The sequence below is a fragment of the Chiloscyllium punctatum genome, chromosome 9 (assembly GCF_047496795.1).
Source record: "Chiloscyllium punctatum isolate Juve2018m chromosome 9, sChiPun1.3, whole genome shotgun sequence".
Taxonomy (NCBI): Eukaryota; Metazoa; Chordata; class Chondrichthyes; order Orectolobiformes; family Hemiscylliidae; genus Chiloscyllium; species Chiloscyllium punctatum.
The window spans coordinates 80,803,507-80,831,431 of record NC_092747.1 but is presented as its reverse complement, the minus strand read 5'-3'; the positions used below and the strand labels follow the sequence as shown (position 1 = coordinate 80,831,431).

Here is a 27,925-nt window from a genome sequence, read left to right as displayed (position 1 = left end):
GTTGGGAGGCCTGTAATACAGCCCCAACAGTGTAACTGCACTCTTCTTATTTCTCAGCTTCACCCATAATGCCTCACTACTCAAGTCCTCCATAGTGTCCTCCTTTAGCACAGCCGTGATGTCATCTCTAACCAGCAATGCAACTCCTCCCCCCCTTTTACTTCCCTCCTGGTCCTGTCTGAAGCGTCTATATGCTGGAACATATAGTTGCCCTTCCTTCAACCAAGTCTCTGTAATTGCAATAATGTCATACTCCCAGGCACCAATCCAAGCCCGAAGTTCATCTGCCTTACCACTATACTCCTTGCATTAAAGTATTTGCACTTTAGGCCACCAGTTCTTTTGCGTTCATCTGCTATCTGCCTACTTTTCCTCTTATTACTGCTAAGTTCATGATTCTTACAGTCTCCAGTTTCCACCTTGCTGTCTACTTGTCTTCTCTTCTGGTTCCCAGCTCCCTGCCACATTAGTTTAAAACCTCCTCAACAACATTGGACAGAGTCAGCATTGATTTACAAAAGGGAAGTCATGCTTGACACCCACTGAAATTTTGAGGATGTTACTAGGAGAGCTGATAAAGGGGCGCCATGGAATGTGATTTACTCGGACTTTAAGAAAGCATTCGATAAGGATCCACATAAGAGATTATCAGGTAAAATTAAAGTGCATGGAATTGAGGATAGTATACTGACACAGACAGGCAACAAAGAGTAGGAATAAACAAGCCTTTTTTCAAGTAGCAGCCAGTGATGAGTGGATATGGCGGGGATGTGTGTTAAGACCCAGCTATTCACTATATTTATATTCATGATTTAAATGTAATATCTCCAAGATTGCATGTGACGCAAAGCTTAGTGGGAGAGCGAACAATGAAGAGGATGCAGAGATGTTTCAGTGTAATTTGTACAAGTTGAGTGAGTGGGCAAATACATGGCAGTTGAAATATAATGTGGATGCATGTAAGGTATCACTTTGATAGCAAAAACAGGAAGACAGATTATCATCTGAATGGTGATGGATTGGGAAAGGGGGGGATGTGCAATAAGACCTGGGTGTTCTTTTATACCAGTCACTGAAAATGAGCAAGCAAGTGTAGTAGGCGGTGAAAAAGGCAATTGGTATGTTGGTTTTCGTAGTGAAAGGATTCAGGTATAGGAGCAGGGATGTTTTGCTGCAATTGTACAGGGCCTTGGTGAGACCATAACCAGATTATTGTGTACAAAGTTACAAATCACACAAAACCAGGTTATAGTCCAACAGGTTTAATTGTAAGCACTAGCTTTCAGAGCACCGCTCCTTCATCAGGTGGTTGTACAAGCGGCGCTCCAAAAGCTAGTGCTTCTAATTAAACCTGTTGGATTATAGCCTGGTGTCGTGTGATTTGTAACTTTGTACACCCCCGTCCAACACTGGCATCTCCAAATCATGACTACTACCAACAGATTATTGTGTGCAGTTTTGGTCTAATCAAATGGATGATCTAGGTCAGGTTCTTCTTCCTGATCTAGATCCAGCTCACTGCTTTTTATTTCGGAAAGAACATTCTGACCATGGCAAGAGAGCAACGAAGGCTTACCAGAATTATTGTGTCTATCTCTTCATTAAATTTACTACGACTCATGCAGTAGTGAATTACTCAGGTTTACAACCCATTGAGAAAAGTAATTTCTTCTCATTTGTTTTAAACTTGTGATTTCTTATCTTAAACTTTGATCTCTTGTTCTTGGTAACACCGCATAAGGAAGCACATTGTTTATATCTACTTTGTTGAATCCCTTTAGCATCTTATTTTCCTCCAATTAGATCTCCTCTCATTCTTCTAAACTCCAGACAGTAAATGTCTAAACTGTGCAATCTCTCTGCAAAGTGCAAACCCCTTATCTCACCTCAACCCCTAACAACTTCCATCAAATTGTCTTTTTTTAAAATTATGCAAAGGTATAATAAGTCCAGTGTGGTTTGTCTGTTGAATCACAGTCATAATTGTACTTATACTACAAGTCATCTAACCTGCACAAATATGCAGTGTAATACAAGTTCCTTTTATCTATTTATTAGATTCTTGAAATTGGAGATTTATCATTAAGAAACTGCAGTTGCCGGATGTTATGTAAGGATCAGAGCTGAGTATTTCTTTATGTTAAAAGAAACCCTGACCCATGGGTTCAATTTTTAAAATTTCAGAGTAGAGGCAAAATGCAGAGAAATGTATTAACTGTTGTTTCAAAGCAGGGAACAATACACCTGGCAGCTATTGAATCATTTATAGCTATTTTACTTCTGTCTTCAGTTGTGATTCAGTTCAATTTGGCAGTGGCTCAGTGGTTGTCACTGTTGCCTTGCAGCAGATGTATTTCCAGCCTTGGGCTACTGTCTTTGTGGAGTTTGCAAGTTTCCCTGTCTGTGTGGGTTTCTGCTGGGCACTCTGGTTTCCTCCCAAACAGTCCAAAGGTTAGGTGGCTTGGCCATGTTAAATTGCCCATAGTGTCCAGGGATGTATAGGTAGGGTAGATTTGTCGTAGTAAATGTAGAGTTATGGGGATAGGTTAAGACGGGGGTGAGACTGGGTCTGCTCTCAGTGTTGGTGCAGACTCAATGGGCTGAATGGCATCTTTCTGCACTGTAGTAGCTAAACTTGTGATCCTACCTGTGAGGATGTAATCATTCCAGCCTTGGTGATGTAAATCTCAATGAGTGAATAAGTGTCTCCTGACCAGAGCTGATCTTAATACTCGAAGAATCTGAAATCCTCCATGCTGCCTCAAGTCACACATTGAACCCCTCTAGTTTCCTATTTCTACAGCTGCTATTAATGGCATTGGATGCAATCCAAAATGTCCATCCCAAATGTTGTGTTTTCTTTATTTCAGGCCTTATCACATGGTCCATTTCAAACCTTTTACTTGCATTTGCCACAATTATCATGCACTGTATTTATCAAAATGGTAAAATGATTTGTAACATAGTTATTTGTTTCTCTGTCATTCACAGAAACATTGATTGGTAATTTAACTCTTTGTTTCCACCACATTTCTACCCAGTCACCCTACCAACCTAATCACTGATCCCTCAATCCTTCTGACACAAATATGAGTGTGATCAATAAGGGAATTGAGGGCTGTGGGGAAAATGCAGGAAAATTGATATGAGAATGTTGAATCAGTCATGATCCTATTGAATGATAAGACCATAAGACATAGGAATGGAAGTAAGGCCATTCGGCCCATCGCGTCCACTCCGCCATTCAATTATGGCTGCTGGGCAGTTCAACTCCACTTACCCGCAGACTTGAGAGGCTGAATAGCTTACTTGTACTAATTTTGAAATTACTAAACCATTTCATAACGAAAATGTTTGGTTTTCCAAGATATGTACCTGCTGGGCAGCAAAGGGAGCACCTCTTTGTCTTTGGATGGGTATGGTGGACGTACTGCTCATTTTACACCCAAAGCTAAAATCTTCACACAGTTCAGTTTCTGGTCAATGGTAACTCCCAGAATGTTGATAATGGGGAATTCAGTAATGCTAACACCATTGAATGTTAAGAGGTGATTGTTAGATTGGCTCTTATTGGTGATGGTCATAGCCTGTCTTTGTGTGGTACAAATGTTACTTGCCACTTATTGGCCCAAACCTGGATATTGTTCAGATCTTGTTGCATTTGAACTTGGAGTGCTGCAGTGTCTGAAAGTCACAAACAGTGTTGAACATTGAGCAATTATTGGCTAACATCCACACTTCTGATCTTATGATGGAGGGAAGGTCATTGAAACAGCAGAAGATGGTTGGGCCTAGGAATGTACCCTGATGAACTCCTGCAGAGATGTCCTGGAGCTGAGATGACTGACTTCCAACAACTACAACCATCTTCCTATATATCAGGTTTGATTCCAACCAGCGAAGAGTTTGCCCTCTGATACCCATTGTTCCCAATTTTGCACGGGCTCCTTGATGCCACACTCAGTTGAATGCAGTCTTGATGTCAAGGACTGTCACTCTCCTCTCACCTCTGGAATTCAGCTCTTTTGTCCATGTTTGAGCCAAGGCTGTTTCATGGTCAGGAGCTAACTGGCCCTACTAAAACCCAAACTGGGCATCACTGAGCAGATTATTGCTTCTTGATAGCACTATTGATGACACCTTCCATCACTTTGATGATTTAGATGGCTAGGCTGGATTTGTTCTGCTTTTTATGTTCAGGACATACCTAGGCAATTTTCCACATTGTCAGGTAGCTGTCAGTGTTGTGATTGCACTGGAAGAGCTTGGCTAGGGGAGCAACGAGTTCTGTAGTACAAGTTTTTTATACTATTGCCAGAATGTCGTAAGGGTCCATAGCCTTTGCAGTATCCAGTATCTCCAACTCTTTCTTTCTTCCCATTTTATCCTTCCTCAGATAACGACACGAAATTTCACGCAACATTCCAGGTATGGCCTTACGAATTCCCTGAGTAATTGCACCAAGAATTCTTGTTCCTGTACTTGAATCCTCTTGCTATGAAGGCCAATATACCATGTGTCTTCTTTACTGCCTGTTGCAATAGCATATTTACTTTCAGTGATTGGTGCATGACAACACCCAGGTCTGCCCCTGTAGAAAAGCCATCTCATATTCCCAATTCCTTCGCCTCCACCGCATCTGCTCCCAGGAGGACCAATTCCAATACCGAACAACCCAGATGGCCTCCTTCTTAAAGACCGCAAATTCCCTTCAGACTTGGTTGACGATGCTCTCCACCGCATCTCCTCCACTTCCTGCTCCTCCGCCTTTGAACCCCACCCCTCCAATCGCCACCAAGACAGAACCCCACTGGTCCTCACCGACCACCCCACCAACCTCCAGATACATCGTATCATCCTTCATCATTTCCGCCAACTCCAAACAGACCCCACAGCCAAGGATATATTTCCCTCCCCTCCCCTATCAGCGTTCTGGAAAGACCACTCCCTCTGTGACTCCCTCATCAGATCCACACCCCCCACCAACCCAACCTCCACTCCTGGCACTTTCCCCTGCAACCACAAGAAATGCAAAACTTGCGCCCACACCTCCCCCCTCACTTCCCTCCAAGGTCCCAAGGGATCCTTCCATATCCATCAGAAATTCACATGCACCTCCACACACATCATTTACTGCATCCGCTGCACCCGATGTGGCCTCCTATACATTGGAAGACAGGCCGCCTACTTGCGGAATGTTTCAGAGAACATCTCTGGGACACCCGCATCAACCAACCCAACCACCCCATGGCTGAGCACTTTAACTCCCTCTCCCACTCCGCCAAGGACATGCAGGTCCTTGGTCTCCTCCATCGCCAGACCATGGCAACACGACGCCTGGAGGAAGAGTGCCTCATCCTCCACCTAGGAACCCTCCAACGACAAGGGATGATTGCAGATTTCTCCAGCTTCCTCATTTCCTCTCCCCCCAACTTATCTCCGTCCCAAGCTTCGGACTCAGCACCACCTTCTTGACCTGCAATCTTCTTCCAGACCTCTCCGTCCCCACCTCCTCTCTGGCCTATCACCCTCACCTTAACCTCCTTCCACCTATCGCATTCCCAACGCCCCTCCCCCAAGTCCCTCCTCCCTACCTTTTATCTTAGCCTGCTTGGCACACCTTCCTCATTCCTGAAGAAGGGCTTATGCCCAAAACGTCGATTCTCCTGCTCCTTGGATGCTGCCTGACCTGCTGTGCTTTTCCAGCAACACATTTTTCCACACCCAGGTCTTGTTGAACATTCGCTCTTTCAATTTACAGTGATTCAAACAATAATCTGCCTTCTTATTTTTGTTATCAAAGTGGATAACCTTGCATTTATCCACATTTTATTGCATCTGCCATGCATCTACCCACTCATTCTGCTTCTCCAAATCACATTGCAACATCTCTGCATCTTCCTCACACCTCACCTTTCCACCCAGCTTTGTGTCATCTGCAAAAGTTGAGATATTATATTTAATTCCCTCATCTAAATCATCAACATATATTGTAAATTACAGCGGTCCTAGTACCAATTCATGCACTATTCATTGTCTGCCAGTCAGAAAAATATCTATATATTCCTACTTTTTTTTTCCCGTCTGCTAATCAATTTACTATTCATCCCAATACATACCCTCAATTACAAGTGCTTTAATTTAACACATTAATCTCTTATGCGGGACTGTCAAAAGTCTCCTGAAAGTCCACATAAACCACACTTATTAACTCTCCTGATCAACTCTATTAGTTATAGGTTCAAAATATTCCAGTAGATTTGTCAACTATGATTTCCATTAGTTAAATCCATGCTGACTGTGTCTGATTCTACCACTGCTTTCTAAGTGCTCTGCAAAAAATACTTGATAATGGACCTTAGCATCTGCCCCACTGCAGGCATCAGACTCACCAGTCTATAGTTCTATGTTTTCTCTCTACTTCCTTTTTTTAAATAGTGGGTTAGACTAGCTACCCTCTCATCTATTAGAACTGTTCTAGATTTTAAATAATCTTGGAAAATTATCATCACTGCATGCACTATATCTAGGATTACTTCCTTAAGTATTCTGGGATGTAGTTTTAGATTAGATTACTTTACAGTGTGGAAACAGGCCTTCGGCCCAACAAGCCCACACCGACCCACCGAAGCGCAACCCACCCATTCCCCTACATTTACCCCTTTTACTTAACACTACGGGCAATTTAGCATGGCCAATTCACCTGACCTGCACATCTTTGGTGCTGTGGGAGGAAACCGGAGCATCCGGAGGAAACCCACGCAGACACGGGGAGAACGTGCAAACTCCACACAGTCAGTCACCTGAGTTGGGAATTGAACCCGGGTCTCTGGCGCTGTGAGGCAGCAGTGCTAACCACTGTGCCACCGTGCCGCCCATCTGGGGATTTATCAGCCTTCAATCCCATTAATCTTTACAATTTCATTTCTCTACTGATACTAATTTCCTTCAGTTTATCCCTTTGATAAAACACTGCCCTTCCATCATTTGTAGAATGATATTTATGGAATTGGAAAAGAGGAATTAGGAGCAGGAATAGACAATTCAGCCCTTTTGGCCCACTCTGCCATTTAATATGATTATTGCTGATCTTATCTCTCTTCCCTCCATTATAGCCATTTACTCTGCATGCTATATCTGAAAGGCTAAGAGCATAGTGGAAGACCCCACACACTTCTCACTGAAACTCTTCTCCCTCCTCTCATCTGCAGAAGATACCAGAGCATGTGGTCTCTCACGGCCAGATTGTGCAATAGTTGTTTCCCCCAAGCCATCAGGCTACGTAACACAGTGTAATCGACTCTTTCCCATCTGGAATTCTTTTGTATTGCTGCTGGAAAAATGTCTATTATTCATCATTCTTCTGTTACACTGTAACTTGCCATCTGGTTGGAACAGCTTCTTTCTACTGCAGTACTGTGCCAGTTTCTCATAAGCTGAAATCCATTTCACTTATACTAAACTTCAAACCATACCTTTAATTCCTTACTTTACTTATCCTGAGCAACCTTGCCCTTGGAGTTGTTGATTTTTATTTAGCTTTTAACTCTTCCAAATCTTTCACAACATTATGACCTGTGAGGCTAGCACGTTTTAAATTGTGACCCACTATTCCCAGAGTTGTACCAAATGTTAAAGATTTTGTTTAAGTTCACACAGAATCCCAATTTAGTTGAATTTCAGACCATGGTTGAAAGAAATTTCAGGCCAGATTTCTGAACAAATCAAGACTTATTACATGTTATAATTATAGCTACAAGTAAGCACATATAAACCATTGGTACTAATTGAAATGCTAATTCCCTTAAAAATTCCTCCACGCACACGCACATGCAAACACACATTCTACAAATACAAATAGGGCAAATAGATTCTTGGCAGAGGTAGAAAAACTTTCCTCCTGATTCTGATGTTGAGATGATCATACTTGGGCTAACCACACCCTTAGTGTTCAGTTGTCTTTTTCTGGAAGCGTCTGACGTATTTGTAAGAAATGTAGAGTGGATGATATACTTGGAAAATGTCTCTGATTTATCAATTCAAAATTCACAGCTTACTGCAAGTGCTGCAGGAGAGCTAATTGGGTACCTTTAAGTTTAAACTGCATATTAATTACAGAGAACAGCAGCTTATGCTGGAGAGAGCATCAGCACACACTTCTGTGTCTTTCTTTCTGTGACATGCTTCCAGATCCAACCTACTCAGTTAGCTGAGAACCAATCAATTTTGCTTGTAACAACACCTTGCCTTGACTCTGAAAGGGCGAAAGAAATGTCCTGTCTTTTCATAAATTTTAAAATCAAAATGATAAAGGATCTGATCAAATTGAGGAAAAGTCTTCTTAGGGTGAGTAGTTAGGATCTGGGTAAGTGTGCGTGCGTGCGTGTGTGTATGTGTGTGTTATTCATGCGCAGCTTTCAAAATGGAATTGGATAATTTTCTAGGGTTAGATGGAAAAGATGCTGATTGCAACCAGCTAAATTGCACTTGCAGAGAGCTAGCACAGATAGCGTCCGATCAGTTATTCATTTTATTATTCTGTAAGGTGAAGACAGCCCTTTCCTTGGGCAGTCCAGGCCATTTCTAGCTTTACCCCCACCTCTGCTGGTGATCATCATTGGATATCAGGTGAGAAATTTTAAATGTGTCAGAGTGCAAGTGAAAAACTGCCATTGTATCCCAAAGAAAGTTCTCAGTTTCTGCATTTAATTAGAATCTTCTGCCAAGTGTACCACCTGGGCACACATCAACATTACAAAACAGTGATTTTATTTTGCAACTGGTTCCAAATCCAAACAACATTTGGATGACATTTGCAGAAACTCAAAATCTAATGCCTAAAAGTCCATCCCACAGGTGATGATAGTTGGTTTGCTAGGACTGTCACATGTGTCCACTGGGCTATGGATCAGTCCTGTCAGAAAGAAATGCTATTGCTGGACACCCGTAGTAAAGAGTTGAATGGTAAAGATTGTACGCACAGGACCATAAAGATGTTTTTAGGTCAACAGTAGTACTCACCAACTAAGAGGAATTATTCAACTGGTGTGTGACCACAGAAACATCATGCTTGCCTGGACAAAATATCCAGAGAGGTGCCTACATCTTGAACCAGTCAAGTATCTCACAGATTTTTACACCTCCAGCAGAGTCAACAATTGACTCTGTGGAGGCATGGACTGTCTTCTAAAGGTGACACTAATGACATCTGTGGGATGATTTACCAACAAGTAATTATAATGAGAAGAAATTTTGAGGAGCCGGACAATTTTGAGGTGAGGGCACAGCAGAATGCTGGGGAAACCTTCAGTGTACATCTGCAACAGTGTTCAGAACGGTCATGGTCTGCTGCACCTGGCATGACAGAGGATTGGAGCTCCAGGAGGGGGAAAAGGGTGTGAACAATCCAAGACCTAAACACCAAATGCATGTTCTGTAAGACGAGAGATCAGTAATCCTTTTTTAAAAGTAGTCAAAGTGTGAGATCCAGGGGCCTCACTAAGAGAATAAAACCAAACAAAATCTACATTTTTGAACAAACCATCATAAGAATTACTGTACAATATTAAAACATTAACACATTCTAATGTATGCAACTTATTTCTAACACCCAGAATCAGCATCTGGTAAGATTGGGTAATAGCATGTGGCAAATACCTTATAGAGCACATCAACTAGCAAATGCAATCGAGACAGATCCCACATATTTCTCGATGATTCTGTGCAGAAATTAATGACAAGGTAGGTTAGTAAACTTCATAAGGGAGCATAGATCTTAAATTTTTGCCAATCTAATAATGAAACTCCTTCTTAAAAATCATTCATCTTCGACGACTGATCCTGTTCTTGTCAATCACTCTCCTAACCTGGTCTATACATTGATGGCACTGAAGAAAACCTAGTTCCCCTGCTTGTTAGCAAGGAGTTGCAGCTCTTTAGGCTTTCTAAGTCCTCCATTTGGTTCTTGATTTCCCTTGTTCTTCTTTGTAACTCCACCTCTGCTGTTTCATGAATTCTCCTTTTTTCCTCACTGGTGATATTGTTTTGTAGGGCATGGAAAACTTTCCTCCTCTAGTTGATGATGTCTTGGATGATGTGGTCATGCTTGTCAAATAAGTCTTGGTGCTTCCTGATCTTGTAGCTGTTGGATTCTTCACCCATAAGATGATAGTTGTCTTCAGTTCTTTCCGGATTTCTTCCAATCCATTGTAGTGAACTGTTGAGAGATTTTGATGAAGTCATTGTTGAAAGTTCACTAGACTGCTTGGCTCTTCAAGCAGCTCCATGTTGAGGAATTTTTTTAACTGTTTCTGAAACTTAGCTGTCTGTGATGGCACTTGATGGATATTGAGGAGTCAAAAAGAGTAGCGCTGGAAATGTGCCACCGGTCAGGCAACATCCGAGGAGCAGGATAGTCGACGTTTTGAGCATAAGTTCTCCATTAGGAAGAACATTGAGGAGCAGCAGAACCAATGGTCTGTCCAGCAGTCACCTACGCTGGTCATCGCTTTGGTAATGAGGACATCCTTTTGATGTTGGGATTGAACGATGGCATAGTTGATCATGTGCCAGTACTTTAATTGTGCCTGCTTCCAAGAATTCTTGTACTTTTCATTTTGGTGATGGTCAACTGTTGTTCTGCACATTTATTAAGCAGGCGAATTGCTTAGAGTTGCGCCCTTTCTGATAATTCCTTTCTAGACTTGGGGGCCTTTTCACAGCAGAAGAGTGGCAATAGAATTAGTTCCATTTGCAGCCTTCCAGATTAGTAAATAATTGTTTATTTTTGTGTTTGTCACTGTTCAGCCCATCAACCCCAAATATGATTGTGTCATTATATTCCAGATTATGCTGGAAAAGTAATCTATAATCAGACTGGTAATTCTGATTGATGTTTTATTTTTCTCTTTTCATAATTCAGAAAATGAAACTAATTCTATTGCCTCTGTTTGTCTTGATAATATTTCTTCCTCTAGTGGAGAAGAGAACTTTGTTCCAAAGAAGTCATATTGCAGTCAAAACATGAACCCTGTTTTTCTCTCTCCATTGATGCTGCCAGAACTTCTGAGTTCCTCCAGCGCTTACTGTATTATAAAGTATCACTTTAGAGAAAGCTTCATTTACTCCATAGAATTACAAACAATGTACAGCACAGAAACAAATCATTTGGCTCAACTGTTGATTGAAGATATTTTATACTTCACATTTTTAAGAGCAGAAGTATTTAACTTTGCAGTATTTCATTCTGTCATAAATAGCAAATTTCAAATATAGTGTGTACTATTGAGAATTAATGTTGTTACATGTTCGGCATAGCTTAATAACTGATAACTATATCTTTAACAGAAAACCAGTTTGAAGAAAGTCCATCTTTCAGGATATGGTGTTGAACTTGCTATTAAAAGTACAGAATACAAAGCAGTAGATGACACTCATTTTGAAGGTATGAGATTTAGTTTTAGCTGTATATGTAAAATACAGTCAAACTTAATTAGTTGAAGTTGTTTCAATTAGACCTTTTTCTGTAGCATTGTTCTTGCTGTGATATTTTTATGCAGTGATCTCAGAATATCTCGGAAGTTTCAGATAAGGCCCTGTGCTTTTATTCCAAAATATGTGCCTGTTATCTCCACAATAAAAACTGAAGAACTACAGATGTTGTAAATTAGATACAAAAACAGAAATTGCTGAAAAACCACAGCAGGTCTGGCAATATCTGTGGAGAGGAAATCAAAGTGCAAATCACTGATGATAGTAGTGCATTGAATGCAATAGCATTCCAATTTAAAAACAAAATTATCACTTCTGTAGAAAATAAGATAAGTTAAAATTCATATATAATTCCTATAGGACAATTTTCTCAAAGTTAAAGTTTTAAAATTCACTGCTTGTTTTGCTACTAGTCCAGATGCTAAATACAGCAGTCATTCTTCAACTTTTATCGTATGTTCAGTTAATTCATGATTTTGGCCATATTTTGAGGAAGGTATGTAGACTGTAACATTGGAAGGATTATTTTGCTTTTCCTCAAAAGGTGATATTCTTCCTTAAAGACTGAACATAAAAGATTTTGTGTTCCATTTCACATGAATGACAGTTGAACACCATTTCTGTGCTCCGGTTTAGTTATAGGGGAAACGAGAAAACCCAAATAAAAAAAAAGGAGGTAAGCGTGCAGAACTCAGGAAAGGTTACTAAAATCTCCAGCACAGACACAAATAGGACAGAGTATCTGCAAAGAGATAGAAATCAAACATCAAGTACTCTGGACAAATGAATGACAGTGAGAAGAGGGATGGATAATATAGAACTGAAAGTGTTATATCTGAATGCACACAGTATAGGGAATGAGGTAAATGAGCTTGTGATGCAGATCAAATTTGGCAGGCATGATATGGTAGTTATTACAGAGACATTGACTTAAGGGAATTAGGATTGTGAGCTGAATATTCAAAGATATATATCCTATTGAAAAGATAGGCAGGTGGGCAGGGGGGTTGTGTTGCCCTATTCGTGAGAAATTGAATTAAATTAATAGTAAGAAATGAAGTAGGGTCAGATGGTGTGGAATCTGTGTGGGTAGAATTGAGGAACGGCAAAGTTACAAAAAAAAACCATAGTTGGGAATTATGTGTAGGCCTCCAAACAGTAGTCAGGGGTAGTATGCAAGATACACCAGGAGATAGAAAAGATATATAGGAAAGACCAAGTTTCAGTGATCATGGGGATTTCAATATACAGGTGAACTGGGAAAAATCAGGTCGGCAGCTGATTTTTGTAGCAGCTTGTGGTGGATCCCATGGGGGAACAGGCTGTACTGGATTTGGTATTGTGTAATGAGGCAGACTTGATAAGGGAGCTTAAGGTGAAGGAACCCTTAGGAAGCAGTGATTATAATATGATTGAATCTACTCTGCAATTTGAGAGAGAGGAGATAGAATCAGAGGTAATGGCATTTCAGATGAAAAAAGGCAGCTACAGAGGCATAAGGGAGGAGCTGGGTAAAATTGACTGGGAGAGGAGCCTAGCAAGAAAGAGAGTGGAATAGCAATGGCAGGAGTTTCATAGGTTCATAGTATTTCATAGTAATAGAAGCAGGAGGCATGGTGGCTCAGTGATTAGCACTGTTGCTTAACAGCGCCATGGACCCAGGGTTGATCCTAGCCTCAGATGACTATCTGTGTGGAGTTTTAAAAGGCTCTGGCTATATTTGGAGTATTGTGCACAGTCGTAGGCTCTATATCTCAGGAAGGATGTACTGGCCCTGGAGAGTGTTCAGAGGAGGTTCATGAGAATGGTCCCAAGAATGAACAGCTTAACATATGAGGAATACTTGAGGACTCTGTATCTATACTTGATGGAGTTTAGAAGGATAAGGAGGATCCAATTGAAACTTACAGAATACTGAATGGCCTGGACAGAGTAGATATGTGGAAGATGTTTCCACTGGTAGGAGAGACTAGAAGCCAAGGGCACAGTCTTAGAGTAAAGGGAAGACCTTTTAGAATGGAGATAAAGAGAAACTTCTTCAGCTAGAGAATGGTGAATCTATGCAGTTCACTGCCACAGAAGGCTGTGGAGGCTATTGAGACAGTTAAATCTCCCCCTATAATGATGTGTCGGGACTAGAGCCTTAAAAGTTTAGAAAAAGCATCCACCAAAAATTTAAGAGGATGTGCTGGAGGGCAATAAACATTCAAAACACCACATTCTTCTCCATTTCTCAAGGCTTTAAGAATTACAAACCTCCCGTGACTCTAACAACTTAAATGGGAGAGTCTTCCTAACCAATATAGCCACTCCCCTACCTCTGGTATGAAATGATGAAAAATAAACATGGTCAAAGCCATTCTGCTGTAATTTCAGATGCTCTTTATCATCCAAGTCTGTCTCCTATAACAAAGCAATATTCACCTTCTCCTTTCTCAGACTCAAGAGTACGTTCTTCCTCTTAGTTGGTGAGTGACTTCCCTTGATATTCCAGGTACATGATTTAATCAAGTCATTAGCCATAACCTTCTGCAATGACTTTTAAATTCCAGACAGGAGGAACCCGAACCACAAATCATTGAGCCTTAGTATCACATGATCGACTAAATATAAAAACTACATAAACTAAAACCACTACATTTAACAAACCTACAAAACAATTAAAAATGATAAACAATGAAAACCAAAAAACAAACCAACATGTAAAGTGCGAACAGCGCTGAGTAGGAAACTCACCCCCTGCCCAGATGGGGCAACTACTCTTCCCAAACTAATCATCCCAGCCACCTTCATTTCTCCCAGCTAGAGCCGCACTGCAAACACAAGCAGAAAAAGAGTAAACACACTGTAGAATACCAATATGAATAAAAAAAAGCATTTTTAAAACAAAAAAGGAATAAATTCCCCAACCATCCTTTGGTATATCCTAACTTAGAAATTGAAAATGTACATCTTAATCGCCACAAAACATAGTTTAAACCAAATTATTATCAATAGAAACAAAAATCGAAAAATACAGCTCCAACCTGACTTCCTTAGTTTCTTTTACAAAATGATAAAGACATATCCAAACAACATTATTTATACAGACTAAAATTGTTCAAATTAAGTTAATTTGTTTACAAAGTCTCTTGCCTTCTCCAACGTGTCAAAGAGATGTATGGATCCATCTAATGACAACTGAAGCACTGCCGGATACCTCCGGGAGTACTGAATCTCACGCTCCCTCAGTCATCTCTTCACACTGTTGTAAGATTTTCGTTTCTGGATCACTGCCACTGAGAAGTCCTGAAAGAACATGACCTTGGAACCCTCGTAAATCAGAGCCTTCGGATCCTTCCCCTGGACTCTGGTAACCTTTATGACTCTCCTTATTCCAGTAATGATGGAATCTCACCAGGAGAGGACAAAGATGTTGACCCAGACACGAACTCCGTGCTGTGACCCGGTGTGCCCTTTCTATCTTCAATCCTCTCATGCCAGCCTCCAAGTCAAGGAATTTCAGCAGCCAATCCTCAACAAATTCCGCAGGCCGCTCACCTTCCTTATCCTCAGGCAGACAGATTATCCAAATTTTTTTTCTCCTGCCCCTATTCTCAAGATCATCGACTTGGTCTTGCAAGTTACGGACCTGCGTCTCCAGTGCTTGGATGAACTGGCATCAGCTTCCACCACTGTGACCCTGTGCTCCACCTCAACCGTTCTCTTTTCCAGGTCTCCAGCTGCTGCTCATGCTTCTGCAACATGAGAGAGAGTGGAGCCAGCTTCTCTTCTATGTGGTTCCCCAACATCTCGTGAGATTTTGCGAGCTCTTTCACCAGGGTCTAGAAAGTAATCGACTCTGAGGATTCTGCAGGTTGGGCCGCAGGACCGGCCTTGGAGGCTCCTCCTCCCTTTTTCGGCATCTCTGGATGGCTGGAAACTGAGATGTTCATTTTTAGAAGTTTCTTGGGACTCCATGATCTTTCTGGAATCCCAAGATATCACGATGGTCTGGGTTGGGTGGGTTGAAGCTTCGTCCCGCTTGTGCTGGAGCTCTGCAGTGTGATCTTCTTAGATCGCTGCCATCTTGGACACCCCCCCCCCCCCCCCAGGACATTGAAAATATTTAAGACAGAGATAGTTGGTAAAGGTTTCTTGATGGTAAAGGGGATCAAGGGTTATGGGGAGAAAGCAGAAGAATGATGTTGAGGAATGTATCAACCATGATTGAATGGCAGAGCAGACTTGATGTGCTGAATGGCCGGATTTCTATGTCTCATGGTCTTACTGATTTGGTTATGAACTGTGGGACAGCAGTGTTAGTTTTCTGTCTGTCCTGCCACCTCTGCTCTAACCTCCCCCACCTCAAAACATAGTTCAGGCTTTACAAAATAATTCACACTTATATTGAAGAATCAGATTTGCAGCACCGAACCACACTCAATCCATCAGACATGTCCCATTGGCAGTATTTTGATATGAATTATTGCTGTTTTCTTGCTCTTTCCTAGTATCCTTTAATATTCTTTCTTGTCAAAAGTGAATCATTCAGAGTCCCTGACTCAAAACCTTTTTATGGTATAATCTCAAGTGGTAATTTGTAACCTGAGTGACATACACAGGGCTGAACAGATGAACATTTGTGTATAACTGTGCTGCGGGAAGGACATAAAGTTTTTGTTTAAATTCAATAAAGTCCATTTATCCCTGGTTGAGATGCGCATTTTTGAGTACACTAAGGTACAGTACCTTAAATTAGTCATTACTGTAATGTATGGCACACTATAGACAAATGATAATGATTTTATTTTCATCCATGATCAACATAAACTCCCCCAAGGGACAAGAATATTTTGAATAACAGTCATGGGCAACAAAGGAGATGAGCGAAAACTAGAGGAAAGAAGTATGACAGTATTCAAAGTTTGGTAGAAGATTTGTAGCTCGGGTGCTTGTTGTTGTGGTTCTGTTCGCCGAGCTGGGAATTTGTCTTGCAAACGTTTCGTCCCCTGTCTAGGTGACATCCTCAGTGCTTGGGAGCCTCCTGTGAAGCGCTTCTGTGCTGTTTCCTCCAACATTTATAGTGGCCTGTCTCTGCCGCTTCAGTTCAAGCTGTCCACTGTAGTGGCCGGTATATTGGGTCCAGGTCGATGTGTTTGTTGATAGAGTTTGTGGAAGAGTGCCATGCCTCTAGGAATTCCCTGGCTGTTCTCTGTTTGGCTTGCTCTATAATGGTAGTGTTGTCCCAGTCGAATTCATGTTGCTTGTCGTCTGTGTGTGTGGCTACTAAGGATAGCTGGTCGTGTCGTTTCGTGGCTAGTTGGTGTTCGTGTATACGGATCGTTAGCTGTCTTCCTGTTTGTCCGATGTAGTGTTTTGTGCAGTCCTTGCATGGGATTTTGTACACTACATTGGTTTTGCTCATGTTGGGTATCGGGTCCTTTGTTCTGGTGAGTTGTTGTCTGAGCGTGGCTGTTGGTTTGTGTGCTGTTATGAGTCCTAGTGGTTGCAGTAGTCTGGCTGTCAGTTCAGAAATGCTCCTGATGTATGGTAGTGTGGCTAGTCCTTTGGGTTGCGGCATGTCCTCGTTCTGTTGTCTCTCCCTTAGGCATCTGTTGATGAAATTGCGCGGGTATCCGTTTTTGGCGAATACTTTGTATAGGTGTTCCTCTTCCTCTTTTTGTAGTTCTGGTGTGCTGCAGTGTGTTGTGGCCCTTTTGAATAGTGTCCTGATGCAACTTTGTTTGTGTGTTTTGGGGTGGTTGCTTTCATAGGTTAGGACTTGGTCTGTGTGTGTGGCTTTCCTGTAGACCTTTGTGGTGAATTCTCCGTTCGGTGTTCTCTGTACCATCACGTATAGAAATGGGAGTTGGTTGTCCTTTTCTTCCTCTCTAGTAAATCGGATTCCTGTGAGTGTGGCGTTGATGATCTGGTGTGTGTTCTCTATTTCTGTGTTTTTAATTATTACAAAGGTGTCATCCACGTATCTGACCCAGAGTTTGGGTTGAATTTGTGGTAAGACTGTTTGTTCTAACCTTTGCATTACTGCTTCTGCTATGAGTCCAGAGATCGGTGAGCCCATGGGTGTTCCGTTGATTTGTTCGTATATTTGGTTGTTGAATGTGAAGTGTGTTGTGAGGCACAAGTCCAGTAGTTTAAGTATGCCGTCTTTGTTGATAGGTTCAACGTCCTGTTGTCTGTTATGTCTGTCCAGCAGGTTGGCTATTGTTTCTTTGGCTAGTGTTTTGTCGATGGAGGTGAACAGTGCCATTACATCGAATGAGACCATAGTTTCTTTCTTGTCTATGTGTATATTTCTGATGATGTCCAAGAACGGTCTTTGCGGAAGACGGAAACGGGTGGGGAGGGAAATATATCCCTGGTGGTGGGGTCTTTTTGGAGGTGGCGGAAATGTCGGCAGATGATTTGGTTTATGCGAAGGTTTGTAGGGTGGAAGGTGAGCACCAGGGGCATTCTGTCCTTGTTACGGTTGGAGGGTGGGGTCTGAGGGTGGAGGTGCGGGATGTGGACGAGATGCATTGGAGGGCATCTTTAACCACGTGGGAAGGGAAATTGCAGTCTCTAAAGAAGGAGGCCATCTGGTGTGTACTGTAGTGGAACTGGTCCTCCTGGGAGCAGATACGGCGGAGTCGGAGGAATTGGGAATACGGGATGGCATTTTTGCAAGAGGTAGGGTGGGAAGAGGTGTAATCCAGGTAGCTGTGGGAGTCGGTGGGTTTGTAAAAATATGTCAGTGTCAAGTCGGTCGTCATTAATGGAGATGGAGAGGTCCAGGAAGGGGAGGGAGGTGTCAGAGATGGTCCAGGTAAATTTAATGTCAGGGTGGAATGTGTTGGTGAAGTTGATGAATTGCTCAGCCTCCTCGCGGGAGCATGAGGTGGTGCCAATGCAGTCATCAATGTAGCGGCGGAAGAGGTGGGGAGTGGTGCCGGTGTAATTACGGAAGATCAACTGCTCTACGTAGCCAACAAAGAGACAGGCATAGCCGGGACCAATACGTGTGCCCATGGCTACCCCTTTGGTCTGGAGGAAGTGGGTGGATTCAAAGGAGAAATTGTTAAGGGTGAGGACCAGTTCGGCCAACCGAATGAGAGGTGTCCTACCTGCCTATCTCCTTTACCACCTATCCACTCCACCCTCTCCCCCCTGACCTATCACCTTCATCCCCTCCCCCACTCTCCCATTGTACTCTATGCTACTTTCTCCCCACCCCCACCCTCCTCTAGCTTATCTCTCCACACTTCAGACTTACTGCCTTTAGTCCTGATGAAGGGTATTTGCTCGAAACGTTGATTTCGCTGCTCCTTGGATGCTGCCTGAACTGCTGTGCTCTTCCAGCACCACTAATCCAGAAAGGGAAAATTACAGTCTAAGACGCATGAGGAGGGGCAATATTAGAGAAGCAAAGAAAATGTATATACAGAGACGCACTGCTAAAATAAATGGGACCTCCAGAGACATATAATGTCTTTACTAAGGTAGACTATGCTGCAGTAGCTACAGTAGAAGGATTCATATAACCATTAAAAGTATTTTAAAGTTGATTAAGAAGAGGATTCTGGGTAATCCAAGATGGACGGCGGGAAAACATTGTGCCTGTAAGAATTGCTTCTTTTTTGAGGTATTTTCGGTGTTGGAGATGATTTCCTCAAATTCCAGGAGCAGCAATTACTGTTTTATATGTTGTTGCATCGTTTTGGGACTTCGGGGAAAAATAATCAAAACAACGGCACTTTTAAAAGAGAGAAAGACAGACAAAATGCCTTGAGCACACGGTTAATGAGGGAGAGAGAAAAAAGAAACTACGCTGCTAACTGACATAGCAGTGAATCTGAACAGTTACTGCCTTTGCTGTTTGAGTTCATGTACCTCTGGACATTGGAGTACATCTAAGAAAAATTAACAAACAGCGAAATTTATAGCTGATTTTGGAGGAACCTGTAGGGGAGAGCTCACAGCACAGAACCAGATAAGTGCATAGTTTTTTACATGTCACCTTGCTGTAAGTAAATAGAGTGGGCTCTTTATTGATTATTTGTTTTATTGAAATTTGTCTCTTGATTAAATTCAAAAAATATAAACCATAAGCGCTAAGTTAGCCTGAAGCTTTTTTTAAAGAGTGAAAAAACAATGCTATTTTCTGGGTCTGTAGATTGTGAAGGAGCAAAGATGGCATTTACTAGAGTGATATGCTCTTCCTGTCGGATGTGGGAGCTGAGGGAAAGTTTCCATGTTACTGATGATAATGCCTGCAGGAAATGTCTTTGGTTGCGAATCCTATCAGATCGCATAGATCGGTTGGAGCGGCAGTTAGAGCCAATGAGGAATTTACAAAAGCTAGGGGGTGTGATGGTTGCAGTTAGGTAGATGGGTTAACTCCAGGAGAGGTAGGAGGGGTAGGCAGGTAGTGCAGGAGCCTTCTTGTGACTATAACCATTTTAAACAAGTATGGTGTTTTGGAAAAGGTAGGAGGTGATGGACTGTCAGGAATGTAGCAAGTTTTTGGTATCAAGACAGGCTCTACTGTAATGAGGGGAATGTCAGGTTCCAAGCAATAGATTGTGAAAGCAGTGAAAAATGAGAATGGTGTGTTCCCTTCCTGGTGCAAGGATCAACGATATTTCGAGAGAGGGTGCAGAATGTTCTCAAAGGGGAGAGGGAGCAGGAGAAGATCATTGTAGGTATTGGAACTAGTGACATCGGAAGGGAAAAAGATGAGATTCTGAAGGGAGAATATAGGAAGTTAGGCAGGAATTTAAAAAGAAGGTCCTCTACGGTAGTGATATCTGGATTACTCCCGATGCTGCGAGCTAGTAAGGGTAGAAATAGGAGGATAGAGTAGTTGAATGCATGGCTGAGGAGCTGCTGCATGGGCAAATTGTTCACATTTTTGGATCATTGGAATCTCTTCTGGGGTAGAAGTGACCTGTACAAGAAGGACAGATTGCACTGGAATTGGAAGGGGACGAATATACTGGCAGGGAGATTTGCTAGTGCTGCTCGGGAGGATTTCAGCTAGTGAGGAGGAGGAGGAGTGGGACCCAAGGAAATAGAGAGAAAAGAGATCAATCCGAGACTGGTAATGTTGGGAAAGGGAGTGAGTCAAACAGTCAGGACAGGCAGGAACAAAACAGAAAACAAGGTAGGATTGAGTGTCAGTGGGGAAGAACTTTGGGGCCAGCGACCATAATTCTATTAGTTTTAAAATAGTGATGGAAAGGGATAGACCAGATCTAAAAGTTGAAGTTTTAAATTGGAGGAAGGCTAATTTTGATGGTATTAGGCAAGAATTTTCAAAAGTTGATTGTGAGCAGACGTTTGCAGGTAAAGGGATGACTGGAAAATGGGAAACCTTCAAAAATGAGCTAACAAGTGTACAAAGACAGTTTATTGAGGTTAGGGTGAAAGGAAAGGCTGGTGGGTGTGGGGAATGCTGGATGACTAGGGAAATTGAGGTTTTGGTTAAGCAAAAGAAGAAGCATATGTCAGTTACAGACAGGAGTGATCAAGTGAATCCTTAGAGTATAAAGGCAGTAGGGATATACTTGAGGGAAATCAGGAAGGCAAAAAGAGTCCATAAGATAGCTTTGGCAAATAGGGCTAAGGAGAATCCAAAGGGTTTTTATACATACATTTAGGTCAAAAGGGAAAGAATAGGGCTCCTCAAAGATCAGTAAGGCAGCCTGTGGTGTGGAGCCTCAGGAGATGGGGGGGATACTAAACTAGTATTATGCATCAATGTTTACTGTGGAGAACAACATGGAAGATTATAGAATGAAGGCAAATAAATAGTATAATCTTGAAAAATGTCCATATTACAGAGGATGAGGTGCTGGTTGTCAGGAAATGCATAAAAGTGGATAAATCCCCAGGACCTGATCAGGTGTACACTAGAACTCTGTGGAAAGCTAGAGAAGTGATTGATGAGAAATTTGTATCATTGATAGTCACAGGTAAGGTCCCGGAAGACCGGAGGTCGGCTAACATGGTGCCACTATTTAAGAAACGTGGTAAGGAAAACTCAGGAACTATAGACCAGTGAGCTTAACATTGGTGGTGGGCAAGTTTTGGAGGGAATCCTGAGGGACAGGATTTACATGTACTTGGAAAAGCAAGAACTGATTAGGGATAGTCAGCATGGCTTTGTGCATGACAATTCATGTCTCACAAACCTGATTGAGTTTTTTTGAAGAAGCAACAAAGAGGATTGATGTGGACAGGGCAGTGGACATTATCTAAATGGATTTCAGTAAGGCGTTTGACTGGTTATCAAGGTTAGATGTCATGTAATGCAGGGAGAATTAGGCATTTGGATACAGAACTGGCTCAAAGGTAGAAGACAGAGGGTGGTGGTGGTGGAGGGTTGCTTATCACACTGGAGACCTGTGACGAATGGTATGCCACAAGGGTCAGTGCTGGGTTCACTAAATTTCGTAATTTATATTAGATTAGGCTCCCTATAGTGTGGAAACAGGCCCTTCGGCCCAACAAGAGCAACCCATCCAGACCCATTTCCCTAACTAATGCACCTAACAATATGGGCAATTTAGCACATATTTGGACTGTGAGAGGAAACCAGAGCACCTGGAGGAAATCCATGCAGACACTGGGAGAATGTGCAAACTCCACACAGACAGTTACCCGAGGTGGGAATTGAACTCTGGTCCCTGGCGCTGTGAGGCAGCAGTGCCAACCACTGAGCCACCGTGCTGCCCACAATATAAATGATTTGGATGTAAAGATAGGAGTTATAATTAGTAGGTTTGCAGATAACATCAAAATTGGAGGTGTAGTGGAGAGTGAGGAAGGCTACCTCCGAGTACAATGGGATCTTGATCAGATGGGCGAATGGACTGAGGAGTGGCAGATTTAATTTAGATAAATGCGAGGTGCTGCAATTTGGAAAAGCAAATCAGAGCAAGACTTATACAGTTAATGATAAAGTCCTAGGGAGTGTTGCTGAACAAAGAGACCTTGGAGTGCTGGTTAAAAGTTCCTTTGAAATAGAGTCACAGGTAGATAGGATAGTGGAGAAGGCACTTGGTATGCTTTCCTTTATTGGTCAGAGCATTGAGTATAGGAGTTGGGAGGTCATATTGCAGCTGTGCAGGACATTGGTTAGGCCACTTTTGGAATATTGCATGCAGTTCTGGTCTCCTTCCTATTGGATAGATGTTGTGAAACTTGAAAGGGTTCAGAAAAGATTTACAAGGATGTTGCCAGGGTTGGAGGATTTGAGCTATAGGAAGAGGCTGAACAGGCTGGGGCTGTTTTCCCTGGAGTGTCAGAGGCTGAGGGATGACCTTATAGACGTTTATTATATCTTGAGGTGTATGGATATGATAAACAGACAAAGTCTTTTCCCTGGGGTGGGGGAATCCAGAACTAAAGGGCGTAGGTTTAGGGTGAGAGGGGAAAGATAAAAGGGACCTAAGGGGAAACTTTTTCACACAGAAGGTGTTGTGTATGGAATGAGCTGCCAGAGAAAGTGATGGAAGCTGGTACAATTACAACATTTAAAAGGCATCTGGCTGGGTATATGAATAGGAAGGGTTTCGAGGGATGTGGGCCAAGTGCTGGCAATTGGGGCTAGATTAGGTTAGGATATCTGGTTGGCATGGACGAGTTGGACTGACGGATCTGTTTCTGTGCTGTACATCTCTGTGACTCAATATTAAAGTTTAGAGGCATATGGGCCAAACATTGGCAAATGGGACTAGTTTAGCTTGGGGAACCTGGTTGGCATGGATGAGTTGGACCAAAGGGTCTGTTACTATGCTGTATGATTCTATGATTCTATTAGATAGGCTGCCTATTCTTTACAATTGATAAAGGCATTGGGACCAAGTGAGGTGCATAAAAGTACTGAGGGAAGAGAGGCTGAAATTGCAGAGCTTCTGGCAATAATTTTTCAGTCTTCCTTTGGACTTGTCTGGTGCCACAGCACTAGAGAATTGCAAATAAAATACCCTTGCCCTGAATCACTAGTTGAATGACATTGCCTCCATGCCATTGTCTCCCCCTAATTTGCTTATGTGATGTCCTGCCATTGAGATTGACAGAATGTCTAAATCTTAATTTTTTTTAGAATAGATTCCCTACAGTATGGAAACAGGTCCATCGGCCCAACAAGTCCACACCGACCTTCCGAAAAGTAACCCACCCAGACCCCATTCCCCTATCCTATATTCACCCTCGATTAATTCATCTAAAACTATGGGCAATTCAGCATGGCAAATTCAACGAGTCTGCACATCTTTGGTTTGTGGGTGGAAACCGGAGCACCCGGAGAAAACCCATGCAGACACGGGGAGAATGTGCAAACTCCACATAGATAGTCGCCCTCGGTGGGAATTGAACCCGGGTCCCTGGCACTGTGAGGCAGTAGAGCTAACCACTGAACCACCATGCTGCCCTGCGACACAATGAAGAACATAAATTCTAATTTAATCTTCTTCACATGTTTAAAAGCTGTTTCCACATCATCCTGAAGGAGTTATATGCCTCTACTCTTTGAGTCAGACAAAAACCCTCTGCTTTATATATTTTTTTCCTTTTTTTTTCCCCGAGTGGGCAGTGACAAGCACTTAATCTCCTGTTTATTTCTATTTTTTTTCCAACTCCCACACTACCGCCTAACTGCAGTAGTGCTTATTTTTTCCCCAGCACCCATGGTGTGTGTGTGCAGGTGTGAGACACAAAGTGCACGAATCTTTATTCAATTGCCACCACCAGGAAGATAGGAAAACACCCGAGTGGCCAGTGACAAGCAGTGCCCTTCAAACCAAAGGGCAATGCTGTGTGATCAAAAAGGTGAAGGGGAGGGTAGGGATTAAATCAAAATAGAGTTGGACGGGGAAATAATACACTCCACTCCCTGCGGCGCCCACATCTCCCTGAATGACTCCAGGGTGTTGGTGGACACCGCGTGCTCCTTCTCCAAGGACACACGGGCTCTAACGTAACCCCGGAAGATGGGCAGGCAGTCGGCCCTAACGACCCCCTCCACGGCCCGCTGCCTGGACCTGCTGATGGCCAGTTTGGCCAGGCCCAGGAGCAGACCCATGAGGAGGTCTTCAGACCTGCCCTCCCTCCTCTGTACCGGGTACCCGAAGATCAGGAGCGTGGGACTGAAGTGCAACCAAAAGCAGAGGAGAAGGTTTTTGAGAAAATCAAAAAGGGAGTGCCAACGCCCACACCCAATATATACATAGTCCACGGACTCCACAGCGCCACAGAACAAGCATCCCTTTGCTTTATATTGTGTATATAGCACATATAAAAGTGTCCAAAGATATGGAGTTGGATTCGATTGACCATGCTAAATTACCCATTGTGTCCAGTGATGTGCAAGATTGTGGGATTAATCATGGGAAATGCAGGGTTTCAGGGATATGGTAGGGGTGCCGGTCTGGATGGGATACTGTGTGGAGGGCCGGTGTGGACTCTGGTTGAATGACCTACTTCCACAGTGTAGGGATTCTATAATTTATAATGTATACTTAAATATTTAACAATTTCCAGTATGATTACAGTTGTTGCCTCTGAGACTGTATCCCATAAAATTATCTTCTTACAAAAATAGCAGTTGTGCAGAGTAAGATTTTTGTACATATTATTTATAATGTAAAACATTGTTAATAATTCTCATTGTGCTAATCTGACAATATTAGCAGTACACGTACAAATGTTATAAATTGCTGTGTAATTGTATGACAAATATTGTTTCTAATTTTAATGCAGGTACAAATAATACTGTGCTGGAAGATGATGATGACATTGATGAAGTTCAGGGGTTCCATTTTAGGAAATTGAAGTAAGTTAATTTTTGTTTTTACCTGTGTCACTCTCGCCCCTTATCAGAAGTCACAAAGGGTGCCTCTGATAATAGAATTTTTTTTTTCTTTATTTTTCTTCATGGGACAAGGGTGTCTATAGCAAAGCACGATTCTGTTTTCCATCACTAATTGCCCTTGAACTCAATGGTTTGTTCGGCCATTTCAGAAAGCAGTTAAGAATTGACCACACTACTGTGTCTAGAGTCATATGTAGATCAGACCTGCTAAAGGTGTCAGTGATTGGAACCAGGTGGACCTTGTTAACTAAGAGGTTCTTGATTGGGGTTATTAATCTGGGCTAATCAGGAAAGCCTTGGCTGAGCAATGTAATTAGAGAATTAGATTCTCCTCAGTTGAGAACTGACTCTATTCTGGCTGGCCTCAGCCAGTGTAGTGTGCACTTGTAAATAAAGGGTGACTTAGTTATAGGACAATGACCTTATTTCCCATCTGTAAAGGACATTTAGTGAACCAAATGGGTTTTTAGAAGAATGAATGACAGTTTCTAGGCCACAATTACTGAGACAAACTTTCCAATCCAGATTTTGTCCATTAAATTTGAATTCCACCATGTGCAATTGTGGAATTTTATTCTATAAGTATTAACGTAGGGCTCTGAATTACTAGATCAGTTACATTACACGCTGTCACCATCATCATTCAAAAAGAAGAAAATGATTACGCCCATTCGTACCTGTTGGTTGAAAAAGCTGTCTGTTCCACTGAGTCATCAAATGCCACTGAGCTTTCACTGTTGCCTTGCAAAGTTTTCTTTCTTGCGTATATATCCCGTGCCATTTTGAAAGTTTATATTGAATCTGCTTTCACTATTCTTTCTGGCCATTCATTCTAGCTTGTAACAATTCAGTGTGTAAACACAATTCTCTCTGTCTCTGCCTGGTTCAGTGCCAATTATTTTAATCTCTGCCCTCTCAATACTGGTGGATACAGTACCTTTATTCATTCTATTGAAACCCCTCAGAAAAGTTGAACGCTTGCATTCAATTCTCCTTAGTCACCTTAACAGAATGGAAAACATCCCAGCTTCTGCAATCTCTCCACATAGCTGAAGTTCCTTCAAGTTCAGATAAATCTTTGCTGTACTTTTCTAAAGTGTAGTGTCCAGAGCTGGGCACAATTTTGTATTCGAGACTTAACCACAGTTTTATACAGGTTCACCATAAATATCTTTATTTTGTACTCTGGTTATTTCATTGTATGAATAGATATACAATGTGTTCTTTGTAAGTATTCTTATTCATGTATTCCCCAAATTCATGTATTTGTACATGTATATTTTACATTCAACCCGCCTATTTCCATGAGGAACACAGGAATATAGCAGTAGGAATAGGCCATAAAGACCCCCGAGTCAACCCTCTCATTCCAGATCATGGCTGATCATCCACCTCAAAGCCATATTCCTGAAATATCCCAATATTCCTCAATGTCATTACTGAGTAGAAATCTATCAATCTCTATCTTAACCTTACTTAATGACTGTGCTTCCACAGTCCTATGGGATAGAGAACTTCAAAAATTTACCATGCTGAGTGAAATTCTTCCTCATCTCAGTTATAACTGGCTTGCCTTTTACTCTCAATCCGCAAAGCCAGGCAAACATTTTCCCTGTTTATCAGTTAAAGAATATTAACATTAATCAATGGAGAAACTCAACAAGTCTGGCAGCATGAGTGGGAAGAAAGCAGAGTTAATGTTTTGAGTCTGGTGACTCATTATTAGAACTATTAGTGGTATTTATGCTGAAGCAGATGTGTTGGAGGGGAGTGGAAGACAGGAAGGGGAGAGGTGAGTGAACGAGTGGAGATGGAGTCCTGAGAGAGAGAGATATATGAAAGGGGTGTGTAAACAGAGAGATTATGAGTGGGAGGCCAGGACAAAAGAAAACTGATTAAGTGATAATAAGAGCCAAAGAAAGAGAAAATGGGTTAGGAGCAAATTACTGCAGATGGTGGAACCTGTACTGAAAAGAACAAATGCTGGAGATCACAGCAGATCAGACAGCATCCATGGAGAGAGCAAGCTAATGTTCCGAGTCAAGATGATTTTTCATCAGAGCTGAAGTGAAATGTGGAGGGGACAGTATTTATGCTATAATTTGAGGCATGGGTGGGAATAGTGGGTGGAAGGTGCTGATGGAGAAAAGATGCAGCATCCTACATCCACTACCCCCACACTATGCTAACCCCACTCACTCCAAACGATAGCACAAATGCTGTCCCCTGTACATTTCACTTCAGCTCTGATGAAGAGTCATCTAGACTCGATATGTTAGCTTGCTTTCTCTCCATGGATGCTGTCTGACCCACTGTGATCTCCAGCATTTGTTGCTTTCAGAAAAAAATATAGGTTAGCACTGCTGAATGCAACCCATATAATGTGATTATGGGCCTAGCAAAATGGGAGAATGGGCAACTGTGCTAAATGCAACCCCTGTCTTAACAGTGTGGGCTGGATAAAAGACATGGAAGGATGGAATCGGGCTCTAAAGTTATTGAACTCAATGCTGCAGGACCCCCAAGCAGAAAATGAGATGATGTTCCTTGAGTTCAGTAACTTAAGAACCTGATTTC

General features: G+C 42.1%; 1 protein-coding gene across 2 annotated transcripts in view; it reads left to right on the top strand.

Moving 5' to 3' along the window:
* Positions 1–27,925, top strand: part of uggt2 (UDP-glucose glycoprotein glucosyltransferase 2) — a 381,083-nt gene that overhangs the window by 48,215 nt on the left and 304,943 nt on the right. For both annotated transcript variants that reach the window (XM_072577884.1, XM_072577883.1), the window contains exons 7-8: positions 11,347–11,443; positions 25,237–25,309. In XM_072577884.1, coding sequence (XP_072433985.1) covers positions 11,347–11,443; positions 25,237–25,309 — 170 coding nt within the window. The remainder of the gene's footprint in view (positions 1–11,346; positions 11,444–25,236; positions 25,310–27,925) is intronic.